The sequence below is a fragment of the Drosophila willistoni genome, chromosome 3R (genome assembly GCF_018902025.1).
Source record: "Drosophila willistoni isolate 14030-0811.24 chromosome 3R, UCI_dwil_1.1, whole genome shotgun sequence".
In the NCBI taxonomy this organism is placed as follows: domain Eukaryota; kingdom Metazoa; phylum Arthropoda; class Insecta; order Diptera; family Drosophilidae; genus Drosophila; species Drosophila willistoni.
Window position 1 is genome coordinate 21,461,254 of NC_061086.1, and position 12,495 is coordinate 21,473,748.

General features: G+C 37.6%; 2 protein-coding genes across 2 annotated transcripts in view; both read left to right on the forward strand.

Annotated features, from left to right (window-relative positions):
• The window catches only part of LOC6647941 (RYamide receptor), a 46,842-nt gene that overhangs the window by 18,441 nt on the left and 15,906 nt on the right, over positions 1-12,495 (forward strand). The window lies entirely within an intron of this gene.
• LOC6647943 (ATP-dependent RNA helicase glh-1) lies at positions 8,706-10,508 on the forward strand. The gene is made up of 2 exons (XM_002070381.3): positions 8,706-9,371; positions 9,441-10,508. The coding sequence occupies exons 1-2, from the start codon at positions 9,074-9,076 to the stop codon at positions 9,959-9,961; spliced, it is 819 nt and encodes a 272-aa protein (XP_002070417.1). The 5' UTR covers positions 8,706-9,073; the 3' UTR covers positions 9,962-10,508.

Here is a 12,495-nt window from a genome sequence, read left to right on the forward strand (position 1 = left end):
ATATATTCCTTAAGTGCTTCTAACTCGATTACAGAGAGATACGAAGTCGGGGGTAAATGGAGACCAATGAGAATTAAACACATGAACGAGACAAGACAAAAGCCCAGAGGATGAGGCAGCAACTTGAGGGGATTAAAATGGGCACTTACTTAAGAAGACGTCAAGGAAACTAACCGCTAGCAACAATGCCAGAGAGATACATACATAGATAGAGAAACGAATTGTGCGAAAAGTAAAAGGAGACCCAGCATAGGAACAACGTTACACAGTTGTCGCAATACAAGTAGTAGTAGTAATTGTGGTTATTTCTACAAGACACTTGCATAAGACATGGCCACTCTGTCGGTTAGTCTTCAGTTATTGACCATTTGCTTTAACCAAATTGCATCCAGAGGAACAACTCTATGCGGTTTTCGCCTATCAATGAGAAGATGTTTGACAGGTTATTTCAACAGATATGTAAATTCCCCATCTTCAACCATTGTTTGGATCAATGCTGAATGATTGTCTGACAGTCGCACGTGCAACAAGCAGCCTGTACCCCTTGGTCCTCCCTCTCTGTCATATACACACACACACTCATCTTGAAGGCACGTGCAGATGCCAAGTCAAGTATGTACTTGCATGTGCTTTGCAAGGAAATGCAAAATTTGTGTAAATTCCCAGATTTACTGCTGTCTATATGTAACTAGTTAGGTTCATTTAGTTTCACCTTAGCCAACAATTGCCTCAGTGACCGCGGTGAGCCGTTTCCCACAGTCAATATATTAAAAAAAAAAAAAAACACATTATAAACACAATTCCAAATCCGATTCACAAAAAAAAAAGAAGATTTCACTTTTTAGCAGTACGTGCAGCTTCAATTTCAACTTTATTTGCACAAAGTGAACGATATATGAGCAATGTATGCATAATATACAACTATTTTTGTATTCCCCACGGCAACTGCAATATCTGTATGTGTGTAAGAGTGAATCACTTGCAACTTGCAAGGCGTGGCAACACAATATAATTTATTGCAATATAATTTTCAACAAATGCAAATCTTCTTCAGCCCAGTGGCAAAATGACAAGCTCACACTTCTTCTAGGCATTCCATTCATTCAGATTCAAATGGCATGTGACGGCATTTTAAAGCTCTGTGATTTTGTATTCTAATATTAAATATGTAGATGAATCGTCCTTGATTCTTCTTTTGTATTGGTGTGTGTGTGTGGAATGGAAAGTCACAACTTGTTGCCCCATTTGAGTTTTATGAGTTCATTAAATAAACTTTTACGATTTATTTTAAATTGCTGCAGCAAAACCAACCTCAAGATGGGAAGTATCTACTTCGTGTATTTTTCCCACACACACACACACACACACACACATATGCACACATCTTCAGTTGGTTTTTTAATGATTTGCATCAATTTGAAGAATACTTTATGTTTGGACTTCTTTTGGTAATGTTGTGACAGCTTTCCGCAAGGTGCCTAATTGAAGTTGAAGTTGATGGGTTGGGGCGTATCAGAAGGGGGGGTGGACACCCATTTTCCACCGCTGAGCTGTCAAAAGGAAACTTGTTTTTCCAACTGCATACACATGTACATACATACACATATACATATGTAGGTTGATGCCTTGTTTGGTTACTGTGTCGACGAAAACTGATGCCCAGGTTGACGCTTGTCGATTTCGATTTCAAGTGACAGCTCGTGAACTCTCAACCCACACGCACACGCACACACACACACACACACACACATGCATAACTCTTCCGCCAAAAAGAGTAAAACTAAGAAGAAAAAAAGAAAGATTTTCCAACCAAAGTGTTTGCTTTCAACTTGAAAGATGCCAAATGTGAAATGCGAAACTGGCACGTGTGAAATGTGGCCGACCTGCAGCCGGGGCCATTATTAATGTGCCTCTTCTCCTACAACAACAACAAGGCTTAAGCATCGTTCACCATCTGCAACCGGTTAGATGCGCATACGTAACTCTAACACATTAGAGAAGTGAGAAGCGTGGCAAGAAAATGTCATGCTTACCACCAGACACGGACACAGACACAGACACAGACCTTCCTGGCCACCAAGACCGAACCGAACCGAACCAGACCCTGCCAGGCAAATTTGAATAATATTCTAGGGAAACAAAATGCCAGCCATTAAAATTCAAATGCATATTAAAAATGTGCAACACCCTGCTGCCCCTGACGCCTGCTGTAAATGTTATGGAAATTTTAGGGCAACAATTTTCACCCTTCACACATGAGTCAAGTGTACAATTTTCTTAGACCATATTGCAATTAAATTGCTAACGAGGTGACTACGAAGAAGTGTCAGTTGAGATGAATGCAAAGCAAACTATTGAAAAGTTTATGCTAAATAGATTTTAAGAAATACTTTTATCAACTTATTTGTAAGCTTAATTTTCCTTCTATTTTTTTTTTGTTTTTGCGTTCAAGTTTTCTCTCAGCACAGAGAATTAAGGATAATCTCCATTGTAAGTAACTGAAACTTTTCAAGTGTTGGTGGGGAGGAGGGGTGGTGGTGAGGGTAAAACTTTTAGTTGAGACTTAATTGCAACTTGTTTAATCACTCACACAGCTGGCGAAGGTTAATGACACGCATTTCAATTAAGTTTTAGTAAGCGCAAAAAACTTTTAAATTCTGCTTTAGTTAGGCATTAAATTGATTGCATGAAAAAGGCCTCCAACAAAAACATTTGACGTCACACACACACACTCGCAGAGAGTCATTTACATTTTCTTTCCTAGCTTAAACGACCTTAGACAATTTGATGCTGATGAAGCTGAACCGAGGCAACATCAATTGCCAAACGGTCAAACGTAAAAAAAACAAAACTCAACTACTACAAAACGGCCTAAGAAACAAAAACTAAAAGTCGTTGACACTAATTAGCATTTACAAAGAGTTCAAATTTAACAGCAGCCACTAGATGTTGCCAACATATTCAATTGAAGCGAACATAAAATAAATAATAAGCCTACCAATCTTGGCCAAATCTAACGATATATGTATGGACAGATGGCACCCAAAAATGTCAAATGTTAAGCAGTCAAGTAGTCAAACAAGAGTCAAAACTTTACAATCGCTCGGCGATGCCAACTATGAAATATTCAACGAAATGAACATCGTATTCAACAATCAAGTAATGGCAAAAAAACAAAAACTATGCACATCGAGAGACTCTATCGTTTCCATCTTTTTGCCTCATCTTTCATCTCTTTCCCCGTTTCGCTGTGTATTTGCTTAACAAACAGGAAGTAGCGCTGGGCAGGCTGACTGGAGATGGAGCTCCAATACAATAACAAGCGACAAAAGATGCAGGAAGCAACAAATGTCATCGTCGTTGTTGTTGCTGTTGCTGCTGCTGCTGCCGCTGCTGTCGGCGGCAACTTCCTAGCCACCAAAATCCCATAGTCGAGGGATGAACATGCTCCCGTTGCGATGCTCATTGCGTGAGCAAATGCTATCGCTATCTTTCAGTGTCAAGTCTGTAAAGTCAGCCAAAGGCAGACAAGAAAAAAACAAACTCAAATAAAGTTTTTGTCTTTTATGCAACCGACTTTAAAGTTCACCCACTCTATGCTTAAAAATTTAAAGACAAACGTTACAAACAGCTATAAGATTTAAGTGCAGGATAGTACAAAAAAACAGTTTCTGATTTTCAAATCGAATTTCATCTTGTTTTGCATTGAGATTACTCATTAGATAAGTTAAACAGTACCCTAAATGTTCAAAAGGTTTTTTAAGGGGCTTTCTCATTGCTTTTATCGGTTTAATCTACATGCAAATCTCTCGTTGGTCGAAAGACAACATATCTGGTGATGTCAATAACGTTTTATTTGTATAGAAGACAGGGAATTTCTTACATGAAAACAGTTTTTAAGCATCTTTGTAAGACGCCGACTCAGGTTTTCGATTCTGTATAAGCTCTTTCGTTTATTATATTGAATGAAGGGCTCGAGCTGCTTTACTTCTATGTCTATGTCCACTTCTATGTCTGGCTATATCCCTATAAAAACTGTGTAGATTCATGTGCATTTAGATTATTTTGCAGCCCTCTTTAGTTCACTTTAATCAGTTAATAAAAACTTCCATGGAAGGTATAAAATAACTATTTAGAAAATACAATTTAGAAAGCATCACAGAAAAATTTAAAATTGAATCAACAATTTTCTCTTTGGTTGACTTCTTTAAGTTTCTGTTTTATAGCAGTTCTTAATATGAATTATATAATATTTTTTATTTCGCTACGAACAAGAGTATGTTCATTAAAATTGGATTAATATGGAAAGACTTTTTAATTGTTCAAAATTGTCTCTTTAATTAACTACTTAACTTCTTTGGAAAGGATATTCTCAAGAAATGAAAAGTATAAACTTTATACTATACTACAATGCTATAAAGACAAAAGATGTTTTTAACAATTCTACATGTCAAAATCGACCATCAAGGAAAATCCAAGTCAAACATTAGTAAACCTGATTAGGGAAATCGTTAGTTAATAAGAAGAAGTCCTATATTATATGCCTTTAACCCCATCTTGAAGACACAATTCAATCAATCTATAGATCAATTTCAAATTCCATGTCTTGATTTACCTTTCAAATTTAATCGCCATCCTAAAATCGAAAATCTACAAAACATTTTAACAAGTATAAAAGGATTTAAAAATTTGATAAGAAATGAAAATCTTTCTTTTTTAAAACTGCTGACTTTCAGTCTGAAAATGATAGAATTAAAATTCATTCATTTGAAGAAATATCACCTTACAACTAAAACCCATTAAGTCATTCTGAAAGCATTAAATGAAGCATTGAATAATTTATTTTTAATCATTTATACTAAAGTTTGTATAAATGGAAACTTCATTTTTAAAGTGTATTAGGCAGATTAACAAAAACATTTATTTAAAATCAAAATCCTGTACTCTCTGTAAATGGTAATGGTTGAATTACTTGGCCTTTATTCCAATTGTCTGCCATTGACTCTTGTGCCTCATGAATTTCTTTGCCGTTTAGCGCCTGTGGTTGTCTTTTTCTTCTCTCTCTCTCTATCTCTCTCTCTCTCTCTCTCTCTCTCTCTCTCTGTCTCTCACTTGCCACATTGTTGAGCGTGAGATTTAATGCTGTTGCGGGCTTTTTTTGGGGCCGTGTTGCGGTTTCTTTTCTTTTTATTATTTTGGCAATCACCTTTGGCGCTTTTTCCGACGTCATTCGGAAGTTAAAGAAAAATCGCTTAAGTGGTTGGAAAAAAAGCAACAGCAAAATAAAAATGAAAATTAGGCAACTTTAGCATTGAAAATAATACAAAATGCAAATGCGATTGCACCTCAAACCGAATCACATTCGCATTCCCATCAATCTCTATCGCTGCCGCAGTTTTGGTGGCCGTTTGGGGGCGATGGAGTTGCATTTAACATCAACTGATTGCTGCTCCTTGGCGATTGCATCTGGTATCCAAGTTGCGGGTGTTCGCTTGCTGTTGCCATTGCCATTGCCGTTTCCCACTGCGAAATTTATTGCAACGACAAGTTTATCAATAAAGGAAAATCCAGGTAGAAAACAAAACAAAAACAAAAAAAACAAACGAATAACATTTGGCGTTCGTTAGCCAACATTTTTGCATACGGCCTGAGACCTGGACCTGGACCTGGACCTGAACCTCATGCTTACGCAATTTCATTTCAAGGTGAAATCGAATTGAAATCGGAATCGGAAAGAGACAGGAAATGTTGTTTCCAATGCCAGCAGCGGCATCAGGAGCAGCAGCAGCTGTAGTAGTAGTTGGTAACATTGTCAGCAGTTGCATTTAACGATTTAAAATCTTTCTCTCACTCACTCACTCACTCTTTATCCATTAAGCACTCTTCCCCCCCATAAATCGGTCAACTGATTTTTCTGGCATTTTTGATTGATTTACTAAACAGTTTAGTGATAATTAACAACGCCTTCCATTCAATCCGCAATTGTGGCTTGCCATTTCTCGGCTCATTCGCGATAATCCGCATGATTCATAGACAAAATTTAATTGGTTGGATTATAATTGGTTGTAAATTTTGAGCACTTGACAAGCAAACTACAAACTGGCAACTCAACAACAACAAAAAGTGTTTGCAATAGGATTTCAAGCCAAATTGCCTCAGTTGTCGTTTATTCAGGCGATTGAGTGGTCAATTTTTGGTTGGTTTTTCTTTTGTGTGTGAAAGGCAAAAAGCGTTTTCCAATTTCATTTAGTTAAATGAAATTACTCGCCTCGAAACACAATGAAACATTTGACCTGAGGATTGACATATAATTGAATAAAAAAAAATACCAGTATCTTGGTTAATGTTCATTTTATTTTTTTGCTTTTGTTCAATCGTTTTTGTCTTTCTGCACTTTATTGGACATTCGATGCGATGGGTGTTGAAACACTTCATTAAACTTAACGCAATTAACCAAGTGACTAGCGGAATGAAAAAAGGGAAATATGAAAAATCACAAAGACCTGCATAAGTTTTAACTGTGTCGACGATTTTATACACTTATCAAACTTTTTTTCTGCTTGACAACATTTGCAATTACTTGAAAGTTAGAGCCATTTAAATTTGTGTTAATGTTGAAAACCAAATTGGCTTATCGATGTGAAAAGTTTGTTGGGATAGTAGAAATCTTTTTTGAGAGATATTCGAGAGATATGTAAATTTTGCGAGTTGAGTATATATTCAAATTTTTTTAACAACAAAAGCTTCAATTTAGATTATTTTTTAAAATTTTTGTGACCTTAAAAAGATTGAAGAATCTTTTTACGCTTTCAGAATGTGGGAGATTGATGAAAAAAAGTTATTCATTAAAGGAGAATCTTTCTGCATTAGTATATTTTTTAATATACTTACTGAAAAATAGAAAAGCCTCAACCAATCCAAAAAAAAATGTAAAGAATACAGAATTGTCTATATGTAATTTAGATAATAATTCTTTCTGTCGTCTCTTTTAAGCCAATATAAGATCTATTCTGTTGAAAAAGAAAAAACTCGATCGATCTGCTTAGATAGATAATCAACTGCTTGTATCACAAAATATAATAATAATAATCAAACTTTAAAAATAAACTATGAAAAATTTAATATAATTTAATTTTATAATTCAGACATGCTTATTTCTAATGGAAGAAAAACAAAATATTGGTTGAAGCCTATAGATTTATTTGATTCACATGATTCTGCAATTAGATTTCACATATTTAAAAAAAAAAAAAAGTAGAAACAAATGAAGACATTGTCAAACCAAACATTATTTAATACGTTTGACTAAATATTTTATTAGAAGCCATAAAAAGTTTCTTTCCCTTGTTCCTTGTATGAAATGAAAATGTTGATGTTTCAATTGTATACCAAAATGAATATACCTTTTCCATAAAGTATCATCGATAATATTGTTGATTACCAACAACAATAACGGCAACACCAGCAAACACTAAATAAGCAACAATCAGTAATCACAACAACAAGCAAAAATCTCATTTTATCGAAATAGACGACAATTTAAAAAAGTTTTTATGGACATTTTTATTTTTTATGATTTTGTTTTCTTCACATTTTCCGCCAACCTGGCTCTGTAGGTGATAAAATATCAATTTAAGTTAAATTAAATGATTTCAATCTTAATTATATTGAGGGATTATCATAATTAAAGACTATGAAATTCTCGTCTGAATGGTCTGGGTGGCAAATTACATTCCTCCTTGTCTTTTTTTGTTGTTGTTGCTATTCACACAGTGGCACACTTACAGTCACTCACATTCATTCAGTCGTTCATTCATTCGGTCAGTCTTACACTTACTCACTCACTCACTCACAGTTGGTTGTTGTTTCTTTTCTTTATTTTTTTTTTCTTGCTTTCTGCTTTTTGAGAAAGAAATCCCCTGCTTCGCATACAATAATAACACTTAATAATACATACAATCAACAACAGAAGAAGAAGAAGAAAAAACAACCTATAAATCCACAAAACTGAACTTGCACAAATTCAAATTATTCAAATTGCCATTGTCTCCTTTTGATTTTCACTTTCGTATGGTGGGGTTTTTCAGTCTGCTGGGATCGTGAGGAAATTTTCAACTGCAGTTGCATTTACCATTTCCATGAGAGTTCCATTTTTATTTCTTGTCGAGGAGTCGAGGAAAGTCTGCTCGCCTGGCCAGCTGACATTCAAGTGTGAGATACGATTCCTCGTTCAAGCCAGGCCCAAAAAGCCCAGCAGCGAGAGCGAAAGTGCACGACTCAGACTCTGCCACTGAGACTGACTCCGACTGAGAGTGAGAGTGGCCATTGGTAGAGATGACGCAGCGGCTCTCAACGGGAAATCGACATCATCATCATCAGTGTCGTCGTCGCTGGCTCTTGGCTGTTGGTACAGTGCGGTAATAAGTTGATTGTGCGGTAATTTTGGTTTCACTTGCCGTCCTACACACACACACAAACAAGAGTTACCAATCTCATAGCTGAGAGATGAACATACTCACAGATACATTTACCTATAGAGGCTGCTCATTATTGGCCTGCTCGCTAGCTACTTCAGCCTAGCCTGACTTGGCCTGGGCCACGCATGTGCATCATCATCTTCATCATCATCGTCGTCGTCGTCGTCGTCGTCGTCTTTGGTGCAAAAACAAAACCAAAGAAAAAAATATACTCTCCCAGATGCTCTGTTGCCGTCTAGGCTTTTTGAGTGTGTGTGTGTGTGGGTATGTGTGTGTTTTTGGCTTTAGCTGAATTTCTGTATAAATTGATGATGCCGCTGCATTGGTTCGTCAGTGAAGCATTTGATTTGGTCTAATAAACAACAGTGAGAGCAAAGCAATCCTAAAGGATATATATATAAAACGTGAGGCAGCTTGAACTGTGGAATCCAAATCTGAGTCCCTAATATATAACCAAAATTTGTTTTGTTTCGTACCCACACACAGACCTAGGATTACTGTGATAGTGCAAAAGTGTGCAAGTGTTTCCCAGATCGATTCCCGAAAATTCCGTTTATTTGATCAACGCGTCCTCAAAAACCCGTGACCAAGCAGCCATGAAAGCCTTCATCTTAATGTCCTGTCTGGCCCTAGCTGCCGCTCGTCCTGAGGCCGGCTACAATTATAATCGCCCAGGTGGTGGCGGCGGCTTCGGAGGTGGCTCCAGTGGAATTGGTGGCGGCTTCGGAGGTGGACACGGCGGCGGCGGCGGCGGTGGTGGTGGCGGAAGCGGTGGATTTGGCGGTGGCTTTAGCACCTCAAGCAGCTCATCCAGCTTCGCCACTGGAGGTGGCGGCGGTGGTGGATTCGGAGGCGGTTTCGGCGGTGGATCCAGTGGTGGATTCGGAGGCGGTGGTGCGTTCAACATAAGCTCATTCAATCTCTAGACTGTAGGCTAAAATGCAAAATGAATCTTTCTTACAGGCAGCATCGGAGGTGGTTTCGGAGGCGGCGGTGGTGGTGGCACCACTCTAGTGCAAAAGCACATCTATGTGCATGTCCCACCACCAGAGCAAGAGGAAATCCGTCAGCGTCCCAACTTGCCAGTTGGTCAGTCTCAGAAGCATTACAAGATCATCTTCATTAAGGCTCCATCGCCACCCTCGTACCAGGCTCCAGTTATCCCTCTGCAGCCCCAGAACGAGGAAAAGACCCTGGTCTATGTGTTGGTCAAGAAGCCCGAGGATCAGCAAGATATTGTCATTCCAACACCAGCTCCTACTCAGCCTTCGAAACCAGAGGTTTACTTCATCAAATACAAGACCCAAAAGGAAGCTGGAGGCATTGGAGGAGGCAACAGTGGATTCACCCAGACCAACACTGGCAACGGCTACTCGACTGGTGGTGGTGGTGATGGTGGCTATTCAACTGGCGGTGGTGATAGCGGTTCTATCTCGGCTCCATCCAGCAACTACGGCCCACCTGGCAAGTCTGGCCCATACTAAGGCGCTTCCTCATCACCATCATCAGCAGAAACATCATCAACACCATCAACATTAACAACATCTCAGCATCAGCACCACCAGCATCCACACTAGTTTCAACACCAACTTCAAAATCGGCTTAAGCTGCTGACTAGTCCTGTCTCTCATAAATTACATCACACAACAAACAAAAACAAACAAACACACATCAACAACAAGAACAACAACTGAATGAATTCATTATTGGATCCGTCCTCGGACTGGACGACTTACCCCCAACGTGACGATCTTTTACCACACACAAGTGTTGACTCTTCTGACACTCTAATCTACTCAACTTTACTCTCTGCCCAAAAAATGGGTCCCAACTCGAAAACGATTGGCCCACAACTTTTGTATATATATAAATAATTTTCAATTTTTCACGCTTTCCTTTCTGTCCGTTTCTCAAACGTCCCATTCTATTCCAAATCTCTCTCACATACATATATCCCCTAAATCCTAAAATCCCACAATGTTGGAAAAGAAAGCCTTGAAATATCTAAATAGCTAAAAGAAGTGACAAATGTTTCGTTCCTTGCCATTGGGAACTTCATTTGGCACTTGAAGAGCGTTAGGAGAAGAAGAAATTAATATGGCATACATATTAATTATAATCTATATATATATATAAATATATAAAATATTCTAGTTTTAAGTACTATATGCACATTAAAAAAAAACAACGGTGACAAAATTACAAAAAAAAAAAAACACAACAAAGCATTTTTTATTTCATTCGCCCATTTGCAAAAAACTAAAGCTATTTGAAGGTCCGGCCTTTCGATTCGATTAAGATTAAATTTACCCAACAAAAATTGAGCCATTAATTATTTCCTTCCACTTAATTTAGTTAGCCTAAATAACCAAAATGAAGGAGATAATTTAAAGGGTCAGAAAATGAAATTGAGAGTACTTTAACTCGGTTCAAACTAATTAAAAAGTAATTTCATGGCATTATAGCCATAACTTTAATGTGCAATTTTTCGTTCAGCCTCACCCACCTCACAACCATCCCAGGATGGACTTAGTTTTTTCTAAGCAATTTTCTATGACCTACTCGGTAGGGAAATTAACGGTTTCCAGCACTTAAGCTTCCAAGCAAAGACCAAAAAGAAAGAGGATTAAGTTAAAGGAAACACAGGGAAACGAAGAAAAAAACCTGACCAGAAATGTCCATTTTAATTAAGTTGACTCGTTTGAATGCTGCGAATTCCGAGTTTCTTTTGAACTCATTCCACCGCCCCAGCCACCGCCGTCATCACTCACCCACCAGTCAGACCCACTTTGGTGTACTTTAAAGTCAGCTGGTAAAAAGTGCCTGGATACCACGACAATACCACAATTATGTGCGTGTGTGTGTGTCTGTGTGGGGGTGAGCTAACAAGCTGAAGGTGCTGAGCTCGAGGGGTGGAGTGGAAAGTAAAAAGTTTACAACTGTTTAGTTTTAGTTAGGTGTCCCCCACTCCTCTATCGCCCTCTCTCTCTCCACCAGTTGTCTAAAGTGTTAGCTCCCTCCTAAATTATCGAAAACTTTTGCCAAGGCTTTTATCTTGGCATCTTACTTCTCGCTGGGATTTCAAGTATCTCCAAAGTCACTAGCCCTGTTCAGTCTGTGGTTAACAATTTTTAAGTGTTTTCCTTTATTTTTATTTTTCTACCCTCTACAAATACGGCAATCAAGTATACCGAAATCAACGTAAAGTGTGTAACATGCAACCGGAACTAAATAACAAACATTTCTTTTTACTTTTTATTGCTTCCAATAAATAACTGATTAAAATAAAACTAAACCATTTTTTTTACCTTCTACTTAATAATAACATCCACTTTCTATTTTGTCACAAAATGTTGATTAAAATAAGCAAATAAACCTCAGAAATAGGCTGGCAACATCGCTCACCAGCAATATGTTGCACCGGCAATATGTTGCACCAGCAACATTGTGTATGGATCAACAAATTGCTTTTGACCATCTTTTAATGTTGTTAATTTAAGGCGCATGAGTACGCCGAAATCGTGAATAGTATTAACACATTTTTAAGAACTATCTTTTGGCAAATAGGTGAGCAAGTGGGAAGAGGTACGATCAAAAGTCTCTACATTGCATTTGTAATGGTTATAGGAAGTGAAAATAAGTTGTTTAATTTAGTATAGAATAAAATTTGTATTCAAGTAGAACAACTTAAGATAGGTCTGATGTGAGAGAAAGATGAGCTTAGAAAGCCAAAATTCATGAGTCATAGACGGCAGCAACCTAATGAAAACTCAATCCGGGACAAGACAACCAAGTTTGAAATAAAATGAAAAGTTTTAATTCGCGAAAAATAATTATAGGGGGAAAAATAACCACGTATAGATACAGAAGTCGTGGCCGTGCTATATATGATTCGACCTGTAACGCTGAAGAAAAAACCTATAGTTAAAATAATAAGCCAACAACTAAAAAATTCCAATGGTTAAAGATTGGGTTATGGATTCACAATAATTGTGAGAAAAATCCTTTACTTGTAGTT